The 25,236-nt window shown below is 40.9% G+C and overlaps 2 protein-coding genes across 2 annotated transcripts; both read right to left on the bottom strand.

The window, feature by feature from the left end:
• Positions 1 to 1,266: 1,266 nt before the first annotated feature.
• xpo1a (exportin 1 (CRM1 homolog, yeast) a) lies at positions 1,267 to 16,688 on the bottom strand. The gene is made up of 25 exons (XM_063884641.1): positions 16,071 to 16,688; positions 14,891 to 15,023; positions 14,631 to 14,732; positions 13,639 to 13,711; positions 13,474 to 13,535; positions 13,346 to 13,390; positions 13,069 to 13,250; positions 12,883 to 12,931; positions 12,654 to 12,773; positions 11,876 to 12,004; positions 9,629 to 9,787; positions 8,432 to 8,614; positions 7,910 to 8,048; positions 7,390 to 7,571; positions 7,052 to 7,208; positions 5,875 to 6,038; positions 5,654 to 5,788; positions 5,173 to 5,356; positions 4,805 to 4,911; positions 4,229 to 4,423; positions 3,967 to 4,135; positions 3,461 to 3,595; positions 3,075 to 3,234; positions 2,629 to 2,725; positions 1,267 to 2,143 (listed from the first exon to the last, which is right to left on the bottom strand). The coding sequence occupies exons 2-25, from the start codon at positions 15,014 to 15,016 to the stop codon at positions 1,997 to 1,999; spliced, it is 3,201 nt and encodes a 1,066-aa protein (XP_063740711.1). The 5' UTR covers positions 15,017 to 15,023; positions 16,071 to 16,688; the 3' UTR covers positions 1,267 to 1,996.
• Positions 16,689 to 17,359: 671 nt separating this feature from the next.
• On the bottom strand, positions 17,360 to 24,908 carry fam161a (FAM161 centrosomal protein A). The gene is given in 8 exon segments (XM_063884302.1): positions 17,360 to 18,103; positions 18,919 to 19,058; positions 19,798 to 19,897; positions 19,983 to 20,150; positions 20,393 to 20,459; positions 20,462 to 21,549; positions 22,363 to 22,634; positions 24,630 to 24,908. Coding segments are annotated over 8 exon segments (2,277 nt in total). The 5' UTR covers positions 24,786 to 24,908; the 3' UTR covers positions 17,360 to 17,817.
• Between the last annotated feature and the right edge of the window lie 328 nt (positions 24,909 to 25,236).

Genomic DNA, 25,236 nt, shown 5'->3' with positions numbered 1-25,236 from the left:
AGTCAATTTATTAGAAATAAAATCACTTAAAAACACATCATTTTCAAATATATTTTTTAAAACTCCCTTTTAATTGTTTGCAAAGCTTTATCTGTATCTCTAATCCATACATTTAAACTGTAAAAATAACATAAGGTTAAACTCTAATGTAAAACAATAGACACTTTTGATTAAGTTGAATTGTTATCTTGTATTTTTTATTTGTACATTTAAACTTATTCTCTTAACGAAAGGAGTGATTGGTGAAGGTTATCCCACTGAAAAGGTAGAAATCGAGTCATAGTCCGATCTGAGCGTTACTTGAGACAGTAGACACAGCAGCCATGATGAAAAGGGAAGGGAGGGGGCGGGGGCCCACTCACAGTGGAGATCGTTCGGGAGTTTCCGTGCACTCCTTCACCCGTTCGTGTTTCTTCGGAAATCTCGCGATATCTTCACAATGATGAAGCGCATTTATGTAAAAGATGTGTTTAACTTTATTAATCGAGTCATTCTTTATGTAGTAAAACACCAGTATAGGAAAGCTCTGAGTGCATTTTAGGTCCTGCATTTAAAATCTTGTTGAAGTAAAAGTATTGGCATCAAAATACACTTAAAAGTACCATAGTACACCTTGATGCAGACCGGTTCATAATCATATACATCATATAATAATGGTTGTGATCAATTGAATGCAGCTGGTAAAAGGTGGCGCTCATTTTAGTTTCTATTATGCCAATGTTTGCCTAAAGTTGTAGTCAAGAAGTATACAATAACAAAAATGGAACTATTAAAATACAAGAAGCTCAAATAATACTAACACGAATGTAGTTTCCTCTTCTGATAATGAGCATGAACTTATTGTCACTTATTCCCAAATAAATCAGATTCAAAACCTGTTTTACAGAAGAGATTGTGTCATGCTACAGAGTATCATCATGGATCTGATGCAACAATTACTGTGACGCAATTAAATAATTATATGTCAGAAACATCTGTGTTTAACAAGTGGTTTAGTTTGGACCGGGGAAAAATATCAGATTTATAAAAAATATGTTTAACTTTGCTCAGGTGTTACTCCTCTGTTGTGCCAGAGTTTGGGAAACATTTCCTCTGAAGGTAAATATATTCATCAACAGCCGGGCTGAACGTCAAAGTTTCCAGCAACTTTTACAATAAACGTAATTTGCAGTAAACCTTCAGCTCCTGGAAGCCGAGTCGGACATTCCTCGCCTTTTCCAGGTTTTCCATGAACTCCAGAGTGTTTGAAAAAAAGAATCCAGACACTTTTTTTTGTAAAAATAGCCAACTTTATATTCTCAGAGTACTAAGACAGCTTTACAAACAGGATGATATGCACGCAGCCTTCCTTTTCATCCAAATCGCAGAGCGGTCGATCAGAGCCAGAGTAGAAGAAAAAAAACAAAAACACTGACAAACCAAAACAAGACAACAAAGGAAGCGAGGAAGTACACGTGTACTCCTTGAGCATCACATTCCTCCTGCACCATGGACATGGCACTTCAGAGCATCTGTCATCTAACCATCGCAAGTGTTTCAACATTATATATTACATATTAACAAAAAGGAGAGGAGGTGAGTTGAGGTGGGGAAGAGGGAGTTAAAATAACCTTAAATTCTTTCAAATTCATGCAGGTGTAGAAGAACCGTATGTCCAAACATAAAGCTTTAATTAGCAACAGAATTAACAAAAGATGGCATGTTACACACAAAAAAACCTTTGTATAAAATAAGTTTGTAGGAAAAAGAAAAGAAGAATCCGCGCCGGGGTTAAGGGGAGGGGGTCAGGGGGGGACGAGTCTCATTTACATATTGACATTGATTTGGTCGACGTACAACCGAGTGCTGGGGTCCTTCCTCTGGCCCCTCATTCTCTTTTTCAAACACACACACTCGCACACAAACACACTTGAAAAGAAAACTATCAACAGGAAGCGTCCGTGCTCTCTCGTGACCCTTTCCCCCGCTCAGAGCTGTTTCTGTACACGCTGCTGCTTCAGTCGCACATCTCCTCCGGCAGCTCGTGGGGGTTGAGGATGCCGGGCACCGACATCTGCAGCTTGTGTTTCTCCTCCTGGGCTTGGCGCAGAGACGTTTCCCTCTCCTCCAGGAACAGGTCTGTCGTGTCCTCGCCAGCAAACTCCTGCAGGACCACACAAGCAGAGGCTCAGCATCGGCAACACCACCACCAGGCTTTAGCTTTCTAACAGAGGGAGCTGCACTACTTCTCTCTGCTCTCAAAGATTAAGATAATCCTTGAACAGGTTACCATTTCTTCAAAACAAAATTACACATAATGCCCTAATGTGTTTACATTTACAAACATACACAACTACTAACGTCCCTGGGCTTCTATAATTGGTCCACAGAGCTGCTTCTATGTACGTTCAGATTTTGATAGAACTTCTAGTGATGTTTCCTGATTTTACTCAATTGCTGAGTCTCTTATCAATATGCTTTATTACAAAAATCTCAACACATAATTAAGCACTTTCAAGGTTCCAGACAAAAGGTACTATATATGTAAGAATTAAAGAAATGTAAGCAGTGACATGCATTATCATGATGAATTAAATCCCAATGGTCTGATTTCAGATGCAGGTATTAATCATCTCCTCTGACACTCACCTTGATCTGCACCAGGAAGTCCCTGAGGTGCTCCTTGAAGGCGGGGATGTCCTGATTCAGGCTGAACAGACCGGTCACAAACACCTTCACCTGGGCACTGAACATGAGAAACGCTATTAGTCGCTTGTCTACAAACAGCACAGTGTGGAGGGGGACAAAGTAACAGAAAAAAGCCTGAAGATTTACGAGTGCCATATGAACATACAAACTCCCTCAGCCTTCTGTAAACCTCAACCTTTTTATTCAAAATCAATTTCTACAAGGTGAAAGTTGAGAATGGAATTGGAGTTTAAAAGTGCTGACTCAGCCTTCGCTTGAGTGGCTGAAAATATCCCAGTTATCTTATTTTTGATCTCAATGTTTTTGTGTAAAACTTCAACAATAACCAAAACAGTCTGCTCGTGTAATCTCAGTGTGGATTCCCCAAGAGGCTGCAGCAGACTTACTCCTGCAGATGTGGGAAGGCGGTCTTCAGCAGGTTGGCGATGTACTCCTGCACGTGCGCCTGGTTGTTGGTGGGGCTGGCGGCGCTAAGAGCGACGCTGACCTTCCCCTCCTCCACCAGGTTAAACATGTAGGCCAGGATGGTGGCGTGCATGGTCAGCCCTGCAGACGGGAAGCAAGCAGGAGAACCTCATTATTTATGTGGTTAGTTTGTTTAGCAAAATAGGCGTCTAAAAGCTCCATCTTTATTCTGAAAGCAAATGTGCAATTTCAAATGGGGAATTTAAACCCTTTGAACGCCTTCATTGGTATTCTTGCTTGTTGCGAGAACATTTTTAAATCCTTCATACCTCTAAAACCTGAACGGTCTTAAAGTCGGTGTGTTTACCTGCAGTGTGAGAGGTGTCGGTCACCACAGAGAAGATGTGCTGCAGGATGTCGCAGAAGTACGTCTGGTAGAAGCTCTGCGCTGCCGCCTCCTCTCCGGACACGTTCTGCAGCAGAGTGTACAGGATCTGGAGACCTGGGGAGAAGATCGGGTCAAATAAGACAAGATGAGTATAGATCTGATAAAACTGTATTAATCCCTGTAGGAAAAATGCAGGTGTGTGAAATAAAAATGTTCAGCTGCAATTTAGGAGAGTCCCTTTAATCTTTTTCAAGTCTGATTCATCTGTGCTCAATGTCTAAATGATAGTAAATCAAGAAGGGGTTTCCCCCCACAAATGAGAAGTTCACATTTCTATTAAAATACTGAAATCATTTAGCTGGCTTCAGCTCTGAACTGACAAACCCATTGTTGAGCCAAATTCTTGAGCCAAATTTGTAGACTTTGCCAATAACAGTTTTCTAGGGTTTCTATATTTGTGTTAACACTATGAGGGGTTGACTGACCCGTGTCGGCCACGTTCCTCATGGTGTGTTTGAAGGCCCAGATGATGGAGTCCAGGATTAGCTTGAACTGAGCCGGTGCGATGGAGAGGAAGGCAGGGAAGCACTGCGAGGTGGCGGCTTGAAGAAGGTAGAAGAAGTGTGTTCTGTGTTCAGGGAACTCTTCAAAGTCCTGACGGTACGGGAGGAAGAGCAGGACGTATTAATGATCAGTGTGATTTAAGCAGCTCATATTCATTCGTTTAATTAACGGACTCAAACCGACCTTGTTGATCATGTTCAAAGTGCACTCGAAGACAGCGTCAAAGATTTTGGGGATTTCTCCCGTGAGGTGGGCTCCCAGCTTGTTGACGATGGTTGCCATGGTGCTGAGGACCTCAGGTTCCCGGGCAGCGGCGACGTTCCTCTGATAGTCGATGAGCACCGCCTCCAGCAGGGGGGGCACAAAGTTCTCTCCCACCTGGAGCACATAGCAACACGGGAACAGGTTGAAAAAGACTGTCTGTGAGTGATGAACACAAGCAATTCATAACGACCCCGGACTCGTTTCTATGAATGAACATTTTGATCAGAAAGAGTATCAATCAAACTTTATTTAAACAGCCATTTTGAACAAATCAAACCCCATACATAATGTTTCACAAGCAATTTACAAACATGAGACCATTTTTATACTTCTACATCTAATTTTGACTTGAACATGATTGCACCTGAATGAAACCTTGATAAAAGTGATATTAAAGGTATTTGTATCTAGTAAAGAGCCGAATGTAACACTCAATGTAACACACATTCTCCCATGACATGAAGAAATGGGAAAAACAAAGATAAGCCGACTCACCATCTGAGGGTCGTTGGAGCGACTGACCCAGCCCGAGATCAGCTTCAGAGTCTCTCTCTTCACCGTCCTCATACTCCTGATCAGAGGCTGCTTGGTCACCATCTCTCCTGTGAAACATGTTTAAAGACAGTTATTCAAACATGCATCAAGTGCGAGTCAAAGATATAATAAGAAATTTGGGTTTTTGGCTCGAGAATTAGATGCATTTCTTGGCCCAGCTCTACCACATATATCCAGCGCAGCGAGCTGGATCAGAGCCCAAGTCTTTAATAGGCTCATAAAAAGCTGCGGGTCTCATGTGGCTTTAATCAAATCCTGTATTCATAAGAGCTTACAGACATCGTGCGTGTACATAAACAGCTTATTACCGTTGGTCTGGACAGCTGAAGAGATGTTCTCACTCAGACACTTGTAGACGTTGAGCATGTCCAGGTAGATCCGTCCCAGCTGGACGACGAACGGATGACCCACTGCTTTACATGCTCGCACGTTGGTCTTCAGGATGCTGCCCAGCTGACGCACCGTCTCCGCGTCCTTCAGGATGTCCACGTTCTGCAGCACAAAGGCACAGGTTAGTGTGAGTAAGACATTATATTAACATGTTTATTTATAAAAGACTGGACTCTAAAGGATTCATTGTGAAGAACTCTCTCTTATGGAATATGGAGGTGGTCAAAAGGATAATAAAATAACAAATGCATTTTGAAGTTTAGTTTCTATTTAAGGATATCTCTTTATTTAGTTTCCAGTTTATGATAATATTTTTGACTGCTTCTTTTAAGTAGAAATCTAGAAATGAAAGTAGATGTTTTAAAGCATGTAGGAGAGATCAGTGGATTATAACCTCACCTTGGTGGCCTGCTGGATGATGCTGTCCCACACCTGGTTCGGCAGCAGCATGTACTTCTCGATCAGAAGCTCCTGAACCGCCTGGTCTGTCTGAGCGCCGATCATGTAGCCGACCGCCTCGTAAAACGTGTGCACCTGCAGAGACCGGGGACAAAGATTTTTTTTAAAAGCACAATAGTGAAACCAGATCTCAAAGCCGTGCCATTGCTGATGGTACCGACCTGCTGCGGCTGCAGGTCGCAGATGATGGTGTTGATGTTGTTGAGGATCTCGTCGATGAAGGGCATCACCTCGCCCACCTGAACCTGCACAAAATGACGCCGGCACTTCTGGGCGATCTTGATGAAGGTGTCACACGCCATGTCCTGCACCCCGTCGTGTGTCTCTGAGGGACGAAGAGGAAGATAAACAACACCACTTAAGTTACTAAAGCACTTTAAGGAAATACTAATTCTGGGTCTTCAGGTCTGGAGGCTTCAATTTTTGGGGTGTGGTAATAAACCAGTAAGGGCAATAACCCTGACATTTAACATATTTTATAAAGTAATGATGGACATGAACATTTGTGTCGGTGGTCAGTTCATCTGGTGGCTTTCCACAGTCCATAAGTATACATGTTTATGCTTTTGTAGAGTTGTGTGACTCTTAACAACTTAACTCGTATTATTTGAGTGTAATTCAATTGACAAAAAGAGAAAACAGATGAATTTGACAAAGCTTTTGTTTGAATATGTTCTATAGATATCCAAATGAAACTGTTATTGTGAGTTCTTTTGGCCAATATAATTGTGTAGAGTTACCATAATGGATTGGGACAGGCCTACTCTAAATTTAAAATGTGCAACCAGAGTTAGATTGGAGATTTAAAAAGGTTTGAATAAAGAAGTATTTAGGGAAACGTTTTGGTGCAGTTTTGTCTTTCCACCTACATTTGTATTTAGACTGTCATTAATTGGCACAAACACAACAAATGGTAAAGATAAATTCAACTGATTGTATTACTTTTTTCCCCCTTAGTGTAAGCACATCAACCATAAAAAATGATCATTCTAAGTCTTCAAAATGTAGTGGATTTTTGATTCAAGGGTTCAGCAAAAGATATAATAATAATTTGTATTTCTAAACCCCACTTTAAAATCAACGAGATCTCAAGGTGCTTCACATGAGGGAGAAAAAAAGTTATCTAAAGGAACATATTTAGTGAAACACATTTAAAGAAATCAAACCAGGGAGCCGAGTTTTAAAAAGATAAAAGGTTCAAATATAAAATAAAGGACAGTCGGTGAAACGCGGTGAGGAACAGGCGGGTCAGGAGGATTTTCTTAAAGACAGAGTGAGTCAAAAACATAAACAAAGGGTTTGGATCTGGTGTGTGTGTGAAGTGTGTTTCTCTCTCACCGTGCATGAACTCAAACAGCTTGTTGACGACGGTCTTGAGGAACTTCCAGTGAGCCCGGAGGAAGCGAGGGTACTGACCCACGATGTACATGATGTTGGACGCTATGATAGCCTTGTTGTCCTTCCCTCTTTTCTGCTCACACAAGCCAAGCAGGTCCTGAGAGAGAACACACACGTTACTGCTGTGTTTATAGTAGGTTGTGAGGAATGGGTTCACAGTGAAAGCATTTAGGATTGAGTGAGGGAGACATTTCCCTTCAAATGTGTGACAGCATGACTCACTGAGTTCTGCCCGCAGATGGGTGCTGCTTAAATCTAATATCGTCTGTGTGACCCACCTTGATGACAGTGACCAGGAATCTCTTCTCGTCCTCCTCGTGCATGGCCCCGCTGATGGAGCCGATGGCCCAGCAGAGCATGTTCAGGTTCCTCCACGACCACTCGGTGCCGTTCACCTGGTTGTGCAGCTTCTCCGTCATGATGCGTTCGGTGTCGGCGTAGTCCAGATGGGTCAAATACACTGCGGACACAGAGAGGCAGACGGATGAGTCACAGAGGATCATTTTACAGGGGTTTTCAGAGTACAATTTACGCTGTTTAAACATACAATACACAAATGTCCCTACTCCCTTTGTCTCCAACAACAGATCTAGCTGTTTGTGTTTTTAGCTACCTAGCTAGACCGGAGAATAATAGATTTAAAACAGAGCAGCACTCTCATTTTTCCTGTTAACTTCAGTGTAAGCTACATATGAGCCAATAAAGGTACACTTTCACAACCCATGAAACAAAAAGGGCACTCTGAATTGGTGCATCTAAAGAAGAAAACAAACATTTGTCACCACAGATCTAACGCACCCAGAGTCTCCCTCATGTTCTTGTAGAGGTTGATGGCGTCTGTGTCCTTCATGAACTCCCGGACCACCTCCCCCTGATCGTTCTCCACCACCAGAACCTCCTCTGGTTTGGCCATGCGGCTCACCATCAGCAAACGCACCTTCAGGAAGACGACGAGGAGGAAGAAGAAGAGGAATTAGTTGGATCTGAGAAACTCTGAGGTCCTTTTTGAATGAGCCTGAGTGATCTCAATCTAAATCCATGACTGAAACATTTAATTTAAAGCAAAAATGTCACATAGTATCTGATTATATTTGTTGTTTTGGTGACTGAAGTTGAAGCCTTTGGTTTTGGACTATTGGTTTAACAAAATCTGATGAAATCCCATTGCATATTTCCCAATTTTTTTTACGTTTTATCGAACAAATGCTCAATAATTTAACATAAAAAACATCTCTTTATTGTTTAAATGTGTGTCATTTATCAGTCTATACGAGTAAACAGTTGTGGAAGCTGATCATGTCTGAGTGTTATGAGGCGTACTTGTGAAAGGACCGGCAGGTAGAGGTGTCTGCGGGGGGGCACGTCAGACAGCAGCGGGGTGCTGGAGGTTGAGAAAGGACTCTCTCTGTAGAGCTCTGCTGCCAGGTGGTTCCAGTACTCCAGACAGATCTTAAAAATCTCCGTCTCCTCTACCTCCGACACCAGCAGCATGAAGTGCAGGGCCTGAAGGACAAGAGAACGTCATGTTACTCCTTCTGCCAGAGGAAGAACACGTTTCATACCAAATTTTCAGAAAGCTCACTAAAGACGCAGACGTCTATTAGGGATCGTGTTAAGCTCTGCACTCCCCATCTGACTTCACAGTCAAAGGATGACCTAGAGTGGCATGATGAAATAGATAAGGTAAGAATTACTTTATTAATCCCTAAGGGGGAAATGTTTGTTTTGCAGCAGCGTGATACAATGCGTAGCAAATGATTAGAAATAAAAAGAAGAAATAAACAATTCTAAAGTATAAACATCTCAAAGAAGAAACTGAAATACACATAAAAATAAACCTGCATTAGAGAAAAGATAGTTGACTATGAATATAAATAATCCAAGTAAACACTATTGAAGTTTACAAAATATAAAGCAGGATATTATACACAATAGTGCAATGAATGGAATCTTACATCAAGTGTGAAGTGTGAATGTTAAGTTCCACAATATTATTATGATTAAATGATTGCTGTATTACATTTATTTATCAGATCCATTATTTTATTGTAAAACGAAAGTTATTTTGCAGCTTTGTTGATCTTGTACGTTGCTTTAATGTCTATTTTTGAGCAAGTAAATTGAGACAAATGCAAAAAACCTGTATGTGTGCCGGGCCAATGAAGCCAATTTTAACAAACAAAGAACACTCGTTTCATTTTGCTACATCTGAGATAATTCAATCTCTGTGTTTAAGCAAAAAAACAACAACAACTGACTTCAACAACAACTGCTTCACAGACTGTCTACCTCAGTCTCCTCCTGAAATAAGTGGAGACACAGCTACAGGAATGGACTACCCTTCCCCCCTGTAATCTGTCCCTAGTGTGTGTCGTTAAACGGTGTAATCAGGATAAAAAAGGCAAAGGCAGAGGGAGGTTTCCTTTCAACATCCCTGAAGCAGAGGCGAAAATGATTATAAAGCCTCAGCTGAAAGTTGTAGGTCTGTTTACTCGACCAAAGTCAATATCTTCGTACCTCCATGAGCGACTCCCTCAAGTTGTTCCTCTTCTCGATGAGCTGGCCGTGCTCTTTGAGGAACGTGCAGAGGAAGAGGCTGAGGTTCTGGATGAAGTTCTGCTCGTCGTCCTTCCCGTTGGCGTAGGCCACTCTGATGTTGGTGTTCAGAGGCAGCATCTGACCAGAGAGACGACACAGCACATCAGAAACTCACCGTTATTTATGTATGGCTGAGGTTTATTTATTATTCCCCATAACTGTTTCCACGGTGTGTTTAGTTTGAGGACGTTGCATTTACTGTAAACATGTGGCGTCTTAAACCATTGAGCCATGAGACCACCCAAGAAAGAACAGTTCATGCAGGACAACCAGATCGAAAACTTACAAAAGAAACAGGCATTTACTCAAAACTCATTTAGCTTACTGTATTTTGTTTTTCAGACATGTATACAGTTTACTTCATTTCATTACTTGCACATTAATCTTACAACATAAACTTTTTTTTAATGTCTGCTCAGTTTCTTATTGCACTATTTTATTGGGTTTGTTTTAGTGCATTGTTGGAGGAGCCTGTGAGTTAAGATGTGCAGTGCCATATCTACAATAAAGCCTTTGGATCTTGAAATCAAAGCAACCATCCGAAACACTATGAGAGGAAAAAGACTGAGAGGCTGGAAGGCTTCGGATAAAGCTGCTACAGTAAATGTGAGTTGGTTTAAATCCTCCTTCACATTCAGAATCATATAATTATCTTTGTGCAAATACACACAACCACACACATACACACACACACACACACACACACGTCCCTTCCCTGACCCCTCCCTACAATGACAGCAGCTGCAGGCAGGTGGAGCCGTTTGCATCCACCTGGTGAGGAGTGTGTGCACACATGCTGATGGGTAATGGGCTGAGACAATCTGGAGTGATGTTTATGCTTCCATAAATGTGTGTGAGACTGGGCCACAACAGACGGATATTAGATTGAAGCGTCTATAGAGGATTGTCTCACTTTAGTTTTTACTGGTTTCCTGCAGCTCTATCTGGTGTTATGGTTCATATTTTGTGCGTTTGTACACTTTGTCTTTCTAAGTCTATTTTCCCTGCTCCTGCAAAACAATGGCAGAATGTGTTGCTCTGGAGTTATAGGATTTTATGTCTGATGCCCCTTTGTAATCATAACATCTCAATCTAGGTTTTCTTCTACTGGAAATGATCACCTTTTCTATATTTTAAAAAGAAAGTCTGAGTCTCATAGGTCAAAGGAATTTTCGGCAATAACTTCAATCAGTGTCGAGCCTAGTTTTTCCTTCTTGGCATATTTTATTACATTTACCAGATCTAATTGTGGTTTAAAGATTTCGATTTTGTATAAAACCAGATTGATTATCCTGTACACGATCTTGTAAAAACATCATTCATCTAGAAAACCATTAGCAGCTATTAGAGACCCGTAGAGAGTAATGCTTGCCTGTCATGTCTTCAGCCTGAGGCGGTCTGTAAAAGCATACTCTCTGAAGGTGTGTGAGGGGTGGAGGCAACCACACCTGTCAGCACATTGGAAATACACCATATATTGGAGTGTGTCCTTTCACTCTGTACTGACTACTACTTCCTCTTGTGGACTTCTTCTCGGAGCCTCATAATTTCTCCTCCTTCCTTCCTGTTTGTCCGTTATTATTATTGGTACCGTTTTCTACATCTTACATTCATTATTTGTCCATCTTATTCGTATGTTTGTTGTATATTTTGTAACTCTGGCACAAGAATTTCCCTCGGGATAAATAAAGTCTGATCTTACTGCCGGGGGAAGGTCAATTGCTTTCAGAACAAACAAACAAAGACACGGAAAATACTAACAAAGATCTCCACTTGTGTTTTTGTTTTTGGAAATTCCCCCTGAAGCTCTCCACTGCATCTCCTCAAACACAGCTTAAATGTCACTGTTACTCTTGTCCACTTGTAATTACAGTGAACAGAAAACTGCATGACAATGTTCTGTGCAAGTGTGTGTGTGCAACAACAAGCTGAGAGCACAATTGCGAGCACAGACTTTACATACTTTGTGTGTGTGAGGTAGGACACTGAGGAGGGTTGCACAAAGTGTGTGTTTGTGTGAGTAATAACAGAGTGGCCCTGTGTAACTGTGCTTGTGTGTAATCATTCTGAGTGCAATTAACTAAAGCCCCACTCATAATGAGAGTGCTCTGAGTGTGTGTGTGTGTGTGTGTGTGTGTGTGTGTGTGTGTGTGTGTGTGTGTGTACCTGTTTAAGCTGGCCCATGGTGAGGGTGAACTGGTTGACAAACTGCTCCTCGTACTGGTTGACGCTCACGCCGGCGATCTCTGTCAAACATTTCAGTGTCACGTTGCGAAACATGGGCACGTTCAAGAACTGAAACACAGGAATAAAAACGTCGTCAGAGGTCAACAGCAGGGGTCAACTGTCCTGCCTGTTAATCAGAAGTCCTTATTCCTCTATAAATCAAAAGGCAGTTTTAGGATCCAGGGATAATTGAAGGCTGGGAACCAAACAGCTACAGACGCTCATCGCAGAGCAAACTAGGGCTGCAGCTAAAGATAGCTTTAATTATCTATTCATGCATTTAGATGAAGGGCCTGGTGTATAAATTGTAATAAAAACAGTTTTCCCAGGGGTAACCTCCTAAAATTGCCTGAAGACATTCAATAAAGATGATATCAAACAGAGAAAATCCATACATTTAAGAAGCTGACACCAGAGATCGTCTTTCCATTGGAAAGTTACGTAAATATCTATTTAATATCCAAGTTTGGTGATTCATTTTCTCTCCATTTTAAGTCATAAGCCACTAATTGTGTTTTCTTGAGACTCAATAGAACTCCTTCAAAGGATGGACTGATGCAAGCGTATAATACAGTTTTAATTTATGTGAGCTGTGTGTTTTTACTTTTTATTTGTGGACCACCAACAACACATTTCTATCACTGAGCTTCAGAAAATGATACAAATGTTCAACCTCCAGTTTTGTTTATCTGAACCTATGTTATACGAGCTGCTTTACCTTGTAGACCAGAGTGCTGATGAGCTTGGTTTCGAAGATGTAACCTAAGGGAATCCAATTCAGGAAGCGGAGTAGAGTCTCCAGAGTGGCGTGGACAAGCGGTGCATTCTGGGAGTTTTCCTATTCAGAAAAAGAAGAAACAGCACCTTAGAATAGGATCGTGGAGTTAATTAAAACATCCGAGTGGCTGAGAATAGCCTGGTCTGGATTCAATTCATTCATGTCTTACCATCACAAACTGGCACAGCTGGAATATGGAGGAGAACTCATTGCACATGCTGAGGAACAAAGAGTAGGGAACATCCGTCAAGTTAGTCATTACTTAAAACGACTTGAAAACTGAGATCATTTCTGGATAATACACAACGTCTGTTCCAAAGAGGAATCATTTTTTTCTGCACAATTTAAAAATTACCTGTCTTTGAGATGCTTGGCCTTCACCTGGGTCATCTGTCCGCTGGAGAAGTCAAAGACCTCCTCGCTGAGCAGCTTGAGGATGATCATGTTGTTCTGACAGAGGCTCTCGCTGGTCCGACTCGCTCCCACGATGTCACTGATGAAGGTCGGCCAGTGCTTGGGCCATTCCTGTTTCAGGATCTAAGAACAGTCCAGAAAAGAAGAGCTGTGTGTCAGCAGCCTCATCACATCATGACCTTTAGTGTGCCACGTGTTAACGATCAAAGTGTATTCACCTGTACGAGGATCATGTTGAGTTTTGAAATGTAGACTCCCTCTTTCTGCAAACAAACACCACACCAGTCACATCAGTATCAAGCAGCACCGTTAACAACCAGAGTGACTTATCTTTATGTTAGCTCACCTCCATGTTTGCAGGATCAGAAGAAGTCTTAATGATCAACCCAACAACATATTTCTTGATACCTGTAAAAACAAACAAGAATTTTAAAAATAGAAAATATTTCCATGACAACTAACAAAGACAGAATCCACATTATGCACATTATTCTTATAATACAAAGCTCACCTTCACACTGATTTCTAGGAAGAATTTTCCAGCGTGTTTTGATGACCGTCTCCAGAATCTGCAGTGCGTAATACTGAGGGGGAAAAGGGAGACATATTCTTTACATCAGAGCTGATAAACAACAAACCAGGGCTAATTATAATATAAATAACATCATCATGTGTTCCATCACCAGAGTAATGGTAAATAAAAGATGTGTTATGAGTCATGGACCGTCCCAATCGAAAGACATGTCCAAACATGTTCATGCAATGGATACTCAATATAGTATAAAATTATAGTCTGTACTTGGCACATTAACCTCAGACAATTACTCAAAAGTTAAGTTAGTCTTTCTACACATTACCCATGTCTTAATAAATGTTTCAAATCTTTATATTTTACATGACATTTAAATTCACATATTGTGGCTCCTATAAAATAAATCTTAATTGAAATGAATGCATACGGCTGCTGCTTGTAAATATCTGTAAATAACATATTTAATATCTCTCGTAACAACACAGTGCAGCTTAACCATGTCTATCAAGCTGCTGAAACAGTATTATTGGTACGTTTTGCAGCACTTAACACTACTGGAAACATCAACTGCTGCACTTCTATAAAAAAGGGTCAATAAGAGCTTAAAACTGAAAAATAATAACAGCATGAGAAACTCAATCTCATAATGCTAAATCAAAATTTGGGCAATTGATATCATAACAGGTTCAACAACACATGCCTAATAACCAAAGATGCAGCAAAAATGGAAATACTTAGGCAAAATGACCCCACATTATAAAAAAAAGTATGCACCTGTACGCTGGAAAACATCTCACAAATACAGAGGCGCTAAAGCAGAGTTACTGCTCAAACCTCCCTGCCCTGAAAGCATTGGCCTGATGTGGATAAACATCAGCTCACATTATTACATTCACCGAGAGAGACCGCCAACGAGCAGCTGCTGGGGGTCCATAGCTTTTGAAACACAGCGGTCATCATCAGGTACGTACTTTTGTTTTCATGTTCTGGGAGAACTCCAGGATGGTGTCGACCCTTGTCCAGGCGTCTGGGTGGTCCTTGAGGTTTGTGAGAACTTCCTGGGCCACTCTTTGCTAGAAAAAACGAGAGCAAGACATCACATACGGTTTTAAAAAATACTTTAGGTTCATTTTCATGCACTTACACATCTTATTTGACATGATCTCCCCTAATACGGCATGGTTAAGCTAAGCAACACAGTATTCAGACACTTTAAAGTGTTGGTCCTCACCTGGGATCCAATGTCATGGTGCATGGAGTTGACAACATTATCCAAGAGGTTGATGTCCAGTTTCTGAGTGAAGTCCAGCAGCTGTCTGGCTGGGTGATCGGCCAACATCGTCATTTCTGCTGGCATAGAGCTTCTGAGGAATGGGGAAGAAAAGCCGTTTGAACTTCACATCACAACAGCACAGGATAATACTCAGCAAGAAATGACGCGAATGTATTAAAAGAAATACACAGATCTATAATAGGAGTGAAGACTTTCATGCCCAGCAGCTGCTTCTGTGCGACTGTAGTGTGCGTATAACTTGAAACATATTTACATTTTAAATACTACAAACAGGACGTTTAAATCAGTGGTGTTATCTTATTAAGTTCATTAACTCAACAAACAAAAAATCAGAAGCATTTCCAGTTTCTGCAAACTTCTATTCTAGTAATATTTCGGTGTGGAATATTGTATTCTTTAATGCACAACATTTAACTGGTTTTCTAGGTCAAGATCCAACATGTTTATTTATAGTCAGGTTAAAAAAAAAAAAGTCATACTGTACATTAAAGGTTCAGTATGAGGAGTTACAATCAACCCTTTGTTGACAACATTAAAATACTGCTTACAATAATGAATGACATAATCACAATGAGTGAGGCCATTCTGCTAACCTGCATTACGAATACATTCCAATTACACAGTATGTGCTAATGGAATAAAAGTTACAGTACAAGGTAAATGTGAGGTGGTTAAAACAGTGCAAGAATAATACCATGGATACCCCAAAAAAAATTAAAATATAGAATACAATAATACACGGATAAAAATGTGTAGCAAATAACAAACAACTTATTCCTGTTCAGTCAAAATGTGTTAAGACAGTAAGCCTCGTGGTCCAATTATGACACCCATTATTTCATAAACTACGAAAAGATGAAACGGCGCCCCCACCTGGCTTACTGGACGGGTAGCACCGCATTCACCACAACCCGACTGATAGACCTGTTCTACACTTTAATTAAAAAGGTGACTGGAAAACAGATCCTGGAGACACCAGTCCTCGGGCTACCACACTGCGCTGTGTCGGTGTGTGGTTTGTGTAGTTAGGCAAAAACAACCGTATTACTTAAGAAACGGATGCTAACGTTAGCCCACGCTGGGTAAGTTAGGTTACTCTTTATCGGATTTAACTTACCTAGTGTGTCCCGTCCGCTCCTTGGAAACAGTTACTGCCTTCACAGATGTGTCTTGTTGTAATATTAATCCTTTCAACGCGATAAAACGTTATCTCATGACACACGTTTGCCCCTAACCTTCGGTAGCTAAAATGCTAACGTTAGCTTCCCTGGATGACACCAACTGCTCTAATTTAAAAACACCGTTAGACACTTGGATACTTATCGATTCTTGGCGGTGTAATAAAAAGCTTTCCACAGATTACCACAGCCTATAGATTCTTGTCTTCAGCCAGAAAACATATATTTTCCTTTAGCTATTAGTGATTACAGCCGCCTCCCTTTTATCAGGCTAATAGCAATGTAGCGTGCTAATGGAAAAGTCTATGAAGATTCTAGTCTGCGGGCTAATTTAAGCTAAGCTAACAACACAGATTCTCGGAGTCACACTTTAGAGTGGTATTCCGGGTCATAATCACGAAGTAAAAAGAGTTTCGTGTTTATTTCTGGTTCTATTCGCACACACTGTTGGAAAGCAGAGATGTTTTAATGCGTGCAAGTGTGCTCTTCCTCTAAGCTCATGCTTCCAACCACGGACCGGTTGAAACCGGTTGAGACCGGGATATTCATTCTCGGTGTTTCGGCCCGTTGCGCGCCGCGTAAAATTTGGACTATGTACCCGCCCACCCGGCTCGTGATTGGCTGTGTGGGTGTAGACGTCATGCGGTGTCATAGGCTGGGTGGAGCTGTCAATCTGGATCAGCCTCCCTCTGATATAAAATAAATATATACTTTTATAAATATTAAAACAGGTTTACACATAAGAGGAGTTTGCTTTGGTATGGATGTCGCATACAAAGACACAGAAAGAAGAATACGGAAGAAAAAGGAGCAAAAGATAGTTCTATTATAAAAGTAATTTAAAGACCATTTGAACTATTTGAAAATAAATACAATATTTACACTTAACACAGACACTGAACAATGTCTGGACAATTGTTTTTGCACTGTTTTACCTCTTTTTGTGCATATATTTTGAATGAAGGAGCCATGTACAGTAAATGTCTTGCATTCAACTGTAAAATGTATTAGTTTAATGTCCTTAAAATAAAAGCAGGCTGACTGTGTAGCCTCATCTATAAATATACTTCGATAGCTTTTTATTTGTTGATAACATTTTGTATTCATATTTACAAATATGAATCAAGGGTTTTTATGAGTGGAGTATGTCTGACCTTGTGGTATTGAGTACTTCTTCCACCAGTGTTTAAATTCATTACAGGAAAAAACAAAAAAGTTGTAATTTTTTTTTGAATACGTGTCTTTATTGAACACAGTCCAGTTTGACATAAACCAAAAAACAATAAATAAATATTTCACATAGCAGTAAATAAATATAACTTAATGTATGAGCTCATGTTATTTTGATAATCTTACATCTAGTTACACAATGTTTTTCATGACCTTTTACAGACGTTGAAACTAACGTCATGTGAAGTGAATTCTTTATTGATGCAAATTGATAAAAGTGATGAAAATGTAAACTAACTGATCCCATAGGTACTCACTAAGGTTAAAGATATCAAAGTCTCATTTTTATGTGCACAACAAATTAAGTATGTGAGCCCAATATTTACAATAAAATGAACGTCTAATCATCGAAGGATTAAGAAACTCTTCATTGTTCCTCATCACTTGATGTGCTCATGTGTCGATCAGAGTTTGTGGACGTAGCAATGGCCTCTTGTATCATAACAATCGATGACATCACTTCCCTTCTTCCTGCTGAGAGGTGTCAGCCTCGTGCTCGCTGTCGTCTGAATAATTCTCGTGATCGTCTGAGTAGTGGTAACTTCCATCTGAATCCTGGTGATCGCCATCCTTATGATAATTCTGATCAGAGTGGTGACTGCTGGCGTCCTCACTGTCACGGTGACTTTGTGAAGTCGCCTCGCTCCCTCCTTCCTTTTCTTCTGGATCCACATCATCATCTCCCAGGAAGATCTTTCTGTAGTGAACAGGCTTGTATCCCATGTCTGGCTCCTCTTGTTCACTAACAAACAGAAGAACACAATCAGATCTGAGTCGATGCCACTAACAGCCCTCACAGACAACCTTTTACCACAATTATCCGTGACTAAATCTAACAAAGATTCCCCACTTCATGAGATAAAATAGGGTTTATCTGATAAACCCAAAACAGATTTTGGTGTGGGTATGTGATCTCACTTTTTGTAACATATTCTAACTATTGATTTATTTCTCCTTTTTCTATGTTGTGTGATGCATGCTATTTTGTATTTTGTTTAAGAAACAATAAAAAAACTGAATCAAAATCTCTTTTTTATAAACGTTTTAATGCTTATTTGTACATTTACTCAAAATAATATCATTTAAAAAATATATATTTGAAGAGCACAACAACAAAAATAGTGTCATAATGTTTAAATAAGGATACAAGCATAAGGGAGAAAAGAGGACTACACTTTAAAACAGGAGTGACACTGCACTCTACAAAAGCAAATCAATAATTAAGAATAACATTTAAAATCCAACAGAAATTCCATCAAGAAATGATCTGATATTTTTTTTAAGTGATTTAAAAAGCAGATATTATTTCATGTCTTGGGTTTTGATGTTTTACTTGGGTGATTTTCTTTTTGATTTAAATGAGCACTGTCAGAGGGAGCCTCAGACCTGACATTTCCACGACTGCTTCTCTGTTACTGTTGTGCATATAAGAAAAACAAAATCAAACTCTGAAACTATTGGCTGTTTTATTTTGAACAAATGGTTTCCTGCAGTCCCCCCCAGATGATTCATCTCATTACCCATCAGTTTAGAGTGTGTTGTTTTCTACAGACTCACCAGTGTTTGCTGTCGCTGGACTCAGAGGCTTTGTGTGTGGATCCGGCTTTAGCCGCCTTGCTGCTGATGAAGTCTTCAGTCAGGTCACATCCCTGCAGAGCGTCTGTGTAGCGCTTCTCCGCCGCCTGCTTAGCATTCCTCTGTTATCATAGTCCAGAAAGTCAGAGTCAACAACAACATCCAATCAAAGCTGTTCAAAAACACAATTCAGATACTCTTCCAATGTTGGATTACATCAGTATGTGATATAAATGGATGCCAGCACTTATTGTATGGTAAGACAATGATTGACTTCAACTAGATTTTTTTTAACTGTTTATTGCAATAACTTTTTATTCAAAACTAAAGTATTCAGATCTTTTAGTTATTTAGAAGAACTACAGCATAGAAATTCTGTTCAAGTCCTGAAATCAACATGTTTAAAGAGCCAGTTTTAGCATTAAATTATACTGAAAGCTTAATATCTATTATTATTATCCATTTAAAATAACGTATATTATATGGTCACATTATAATGTTTGATGCAATAAAATGTACATTACTTTAATGTGGAAACATCCATCCAACAATTTAATAATAAGCAACGCAAGCAGATATTATCAAATTAACAATTTAAGTCTTTTATTTATTCAGTCAGAATGGTGTGCATCAACCATACAGAAATGTTTGAAGAAGGAATAACTAATAACTCATTTGCTATATTAAATGTTCTATCGCTTCATCCCTCGTCTTTCATCTGCAAACAGAAAGCATAAAACAAAAATCTACCTACAGGTACAAATAAATAACCTTAATCCGAACTGAACCTGAAGGTGGTCACAAAGAAATCTGATCTAATCTAATTTGGATCTTATTATAAAGCTGCAGGTGGAGGCTCACCTGTGCAACCTGCTCCAGCAGCAGCGGCCTCCCCTTCACTCTCTGCTTCATCTCCTTGATCTCCTGCTGGTACTCCTTGTTACGCTGAAGCTCTTGTTTCCTGCAGAGATAGAAACATTATGGATCCCCACCTTTCACTCTCCAGCCGTTCAGCTCACTCTGCAGTCGTGGTGTTTTTAGGGAACCTGAATTCCTTGAGTTTGCCCTGGTTTGTCTGAGAGAGAGCCCGGTGGGGGTCGTTGGCCTGGGCTCGCTTCAGCACCACCCGCTGCAGCTTCTTCTCCCTCTGCCTCTGACTTTCCTTCCACCGCTCCTCCTCCTCCTCGGCCTTCCTCCTCTCCTCCAGCACCTTTCTACTCAGAGACAATCTGGTCACAGAGGCAGAGGGTTTGGATAGGGAGGGCGGGGGCAGATAGTGGAGGATATGGGAGCGATACTCGGCTACAGGTGTTGGGTTGTGAGCATTCAGCGGGATGTTGGGAACAGGTTTTTCCTGCAGGGGTTTCAAACACAGAAGGGAACAGGACATTGGAGTTGTGAGGATGTCTCTATCTCAACTATTAGGGTGGAAGCCTCTGGAGTCCTAATGCGGTACCTCACGGCGTCATGGCGCTTCTTGGAGGCGTCGGTGACTTTGGCCGGCAGGATCTCCAGGCTGCCGAGAGAGACGAGCACAGGCTTGAGTTTGCCGTCCGAGATTGCCCGGGGCTGACATGCGGCCAGCGCACCGACCGGGGGCTGCTCTGCTCCTTCTCGATGTCGGCCAGGATGCGCTCACGGTGCGAGCTGATGTGGGACGTCCTCAACTCAAAGGGTTCGCACGTAGTAGTGGGCTTCACCTCCTTCTGTTTCTCCAGATGTTTCTGGAAGCGTCTGTACCGGGCGTCGAAGTCTGGCACCTCTGTGTGAATGTGAGGATTGTGGGGGGGGTTGTTGTCCTCAGAGCTACCTTCTTTGTTTTTCTTGCGGTCGCTGAGTCGTCGGGTGAGCATGCTGGGGGGCATCGCAGCACTGTGGAGCATCTCCTGAGCTCTCATCTGTATCTTGATGGAGCGATACAGCTGCTCCTCCTTCATCTGCTCCCCTGTGGCCGCTGCGTACACAGACCGGGGGACAGGCTTGGCTTTGAAGGGTTTCACTTTCTCCTCATTGGGTGAAGGATTCCGCTGTTTCTGCTCCTTCTTCAGTCTCTCCCTCTCCAGGAAACTGAAGGGCTTCTGGAGGGTTCGAGGCTGCACTTCTTCTCTCTTCTTGCGCCCCTGCAGCTCATCGTAAAGCGGGAGGTGAACATGAGCCGGTATGGTGCTGGCACGGAACTTCCTCTGGCACTCAGTCAGTTCTTCCAGCTGCCGCCTCAGCTCTGCGTTCTCCTGTTCGATTTCTGAGCGCGACTTTATGCCGCGCTTTCGCCTCTCGTCCTCACGCAGCATCATCTGGAAAGGTTCCGGGACGGTGAATTTGTGTTTCCAGTTCTCCTGCTCTCCATCTCTACGCTCCTGCCTCTTCTTTCCTCTTCCCTTCCGTGGCTTCTTCTGGTCTGCTGGGAGGCTTTGCATGGAGGAACACGACAGGTGTTGAGGGGCCAGCTTGAAGTCCTGCCACATGTTCTTGATGTGCTCTTTAGGAGAAAAAAGCTGGCCTTTCTCCACATATCTACTGACAGCCTCCTCTTCGTCTGAGTAGTCTGGGGAGCTCCTCCTCAGCTCAACTGCAGACTGAGACTTCCTCAAGTGACGGGAAGCTGCAGGGCTGCTGTTGGACCATGGGACCCAAGCAGGAAACATAAACGAATGAGCTTTATTATGACAAAGCACCTCATACTCATAACATGACAGACCCTCACTTAAAATCAAACAAAATGAAAATGATGCTACGACTTTGTCAGGACTTTGTGGTAAAAAACTAGGAATTTAAATTCATAACGGCATAAAATCAGCACATCTTAACAAGGAGGAAGCTATGACGGGCAAATGCTTGACACCTTGTATTGAAAAGCAGTTCAAACCAGACTACACTTGTATAGACAAGGATAACAGTTTCAAATATATAGAGCCACAGCCACTTTGCTCAGCATATGTAACTACGAAGTTCACCAACATGTATAAATCAACTGTTTTCACTTGCTGAATATGTCTTAACCATGCAAATATATTTTAGATTTGAATATATCCGTGCCACACAAAGTACTGACGATGAATTAGCGTTGTGTTTTTCCACAAGCATGTCCCAGGTACCGTCAACAGTTTAATACTTTCTACTTAATCCAAAGTAACTCGGACATTATTTCTAAAAAAAGAAACAGATTTTCAATGTTTTAAGCAGCAAAGTAGAGGGTTATCAGAAGGGGAATATCTTTAAATCCACAGCACACAAAACAAAACTGCAGAGCTAACTACCATGCAGTTTATGAAAGATTATGATTATTGTGATTTTGGTCAACTGATCCTTTAAGTTGTATTCACTCTCTGTGTGTTAAAGCCATGATGAAACATCCAGACATGAGAATCCCCAGACAATTACCTTTGATCCGTCTTAGCATAATCCTGTTGACCAGGAGCCACGCACCTGTGCCTGCCCGTCTCCAGCGTCCTGGTGTCCGGAGGCTCCGAGGCCTTCAGCTCCAGCTTCCTCCGGTACATGCTCTCCAGCTCGGCCATGGTGCGGAGGTGGGCCTTCTTCAGCTCCTCCAGCTTGCTGTAGTACTCCTCGTTGGAGAAGAAGATCTCACTCAGGTCGAGGCGGTCTCCTGCCGCTCTGTAGTCCGTCATCATGAGAGGCCCCCCCCTCCCGACATAGTCCTCATCACAGAAGTCAGAGCCAGAGTCTTCGTACTCACGCTGAAAGAGGTCAAAAGTCATGTTAAGCTCATTTGCCAATCAGTGGCCATTTTATAGATTACATTATGCACATTATGAGAACAATAGCTAGTTCTTTTTTATTCTGTAAGTCCTGAACATCCCTCTGAACATGTGACACATTTCTGCTCCACACTACGTCTTTTTAAATCAGCTCAGCTCTCCACTTTGAATATAGTATGTGTCTTATTTTATTTGACTGTACTCAATTTCTTATATATTAATATTTTGTACAATATTAGTTACAATAGTCTATGAAGTTGTTTTTTAAATTACCTATTCTTCTTTCTGTAACTTTCTATGCACCATTTACACCAAATCAATTCCTCTTGTGTTTTAAACCCACTGATTCTGATTAAATCTACATTTCTGACAAAGGAGGCTTCAGTACAAAACAGTTAATCATTTCACACAAGCAATTTTAGTCAAATGAAATAAAGCCTGAAAGTAATACATTTGTTCTGATTGCTATATCAGTTATATCTCATTCCTGCTGCAAGATAATGTTTTAAGAATCAGGCCTTCTGTAGCAGTGCTCCTGCAGAACTAAGCCTATTAAGAGCAGCGACGCGGGCCATATGGTGGAACACAAAGGCCAGATTACCATGAAAAGCTCAACTGACACACACCCTGCATCAGGTGGCTGCCTCTTCTGGTTGACGCATTATCATCAGCTGAAGCTGTGAGGACAGCAGGGTTGTCTGTGTGTTGTTGTCTGAAGGATAGTTAAGTGTGTGGCGAATTTCAATGGAGCGTGACGTCTGGTAGCCAGGAAGGATTTTCAAAAATAGTCAGTGAGCCAATAAAGTATAGAGCTCAAATCCTCTCTATCACACGGACTCACTTCAGACTGTCAACCCAACTGTTAGCTGTTTCAGTCGGAAAACTGTATACATTTCATCTTTATTAACTCAGGATTGTTTTATGGATATTGTACTATTTAACGTTTGGGTTTGCTACTCAGACATATGCCAAGGATCTGCACTGAAAAGTATTATAATTTGAGTCTAAATGAATACTTTCTTGCTGCCAAATTATTACTTTTCTTTAAAAAGGCATATTTCATTTGGCTCTTCAACATCAGAGTTTATTTTTGGTGAAAATCTACAACTTGTATTTGAAGTTACTATACTTTTAACTGGATCCAGTTTAGAAAGTGTTACTTCATATCTGTAAAAGAAGCCTTGTTGATGGGGTTTTGTATAAAAATGTGATGTTTAGTAGTTCGACAACAGGATTAATAGCAGTGTTGAATAAAGTACTCAGACCCTTTACTTCAGTGAGAGTTTAAATCCCATAATCTACTAAATTTAACAAATAGTGAATTTAAAAATGTAAAGCTTTAGAGAATAGTTAATCTAAATATGATAGTTTGTTACAAATAAAACTAATCAACAATATAAATGCCTGAGTGATAATAGGTACCAGATAAATCAGTCGTTTTACAAAACTACTCTGATGATTTCAGTAACTGCTGAAGTGGTATTTAAGTACGATAGCAACATGTACTTAAAGTATTAGAGGTAAAAGTACTAAGTACAACATTGGCTTCCAAAATGAGTAGAAACATACAATAGTATACAATGAAAATACTCAAGTATACAACTACCTCAAATGTGTATTAAGTAAAAGTACAAGTACCAGAGTATAGGAATACTGTGTTCCTCTGAAAGTCCTGCAGTCAAAATCTTACTTAAGTAAAAGTACAAACAAACATTTTTTACCATCTAAATGTACTTAAAGTAGCGACAGTAAAAGTAGTCATTGTCTGATTGGTCCATTTCAGAATAATATCTCTGATATGTTTTATAATGATTGATCATTAAAGTGTTCTCAGAGCTGGTAAAGGTGCAGCTAGTTTGAATGGCTATGTATACTGCAGGGTAGCTGCTGGATTTACTGCAGGTGGAACTAAAGTCTGATTTAAGTACAGTACTCTAGTAAATGTACTCAGTTACTTTACACCACTGTCCTTACCTCCCTCGCGTAGTCCCGGTTGTCCGTAAAACAGGAATATGTGTGTTTCACCACTCTCCCCCGCTCGTAAGAAGCTAACGGCGCTTTAGTGTGCGGATCTACCGGCGTTTTCAGACAAGAAGTGACCAGCACGTTGGTCCGGTGAGCGTTGGCCATTTCCTTGTAATACTTCCACCACTTTAATGTAAAATAAAGTTACAAAAACGCGATAATTTCAGATAAATCATTCTGTAATCCACGCGCTGAAAACTGTTTGGGTAATTAGGCAGCAGCGGAGCAGCAGGTGGACACCTTAGCAACGAAGCGGAGTTCGGTTGGGAAGGAAGTGACGTAGCAGGACAGGATTCCATACAAAATAAAAGCATAATAACTTGATAAAGAATGAACTATTCTTATATTAAGAGGTGGTAAAGAGTTGAGTACTAGTAAGAAACCTGTAAAACAACCTACACTAACATATGATAGGTGAGAACTACTCACTGTGCTCTTTCAATGTGTTTCTAGTGCATGTATGTTTTGGATTAGTTATTTATGTGTACTGCTTAGGTAGTTTATTTACAGAAATGCATCATATTACATGGAACTATGACTACTTTTTCATTTCATA

The sequence above is a fragment of the Eleginops maclovinus genome, chromosome 5 (assembly GCF_036324505.1).
Source record: "Eleginops maclovinus isolate JMC-PN-2008 ecotype Puerto Natales chromosome 5, JC_Emac_rtc_rv5, whole genome shotgun sequence".
Classification (NCBI taxonomy): domain Eukaryota; kingdom Metazoa; phylum Chordata; class Actinopteri; order Perciformes; family Eleginopidae; genus Eleginops; species Eleginops maclovinus.
The sequence above is the reverse complement of the archived record's forward strand: the minus strand, read 5'-3'. Positions and strand labels throughout refer to the sequence as shown.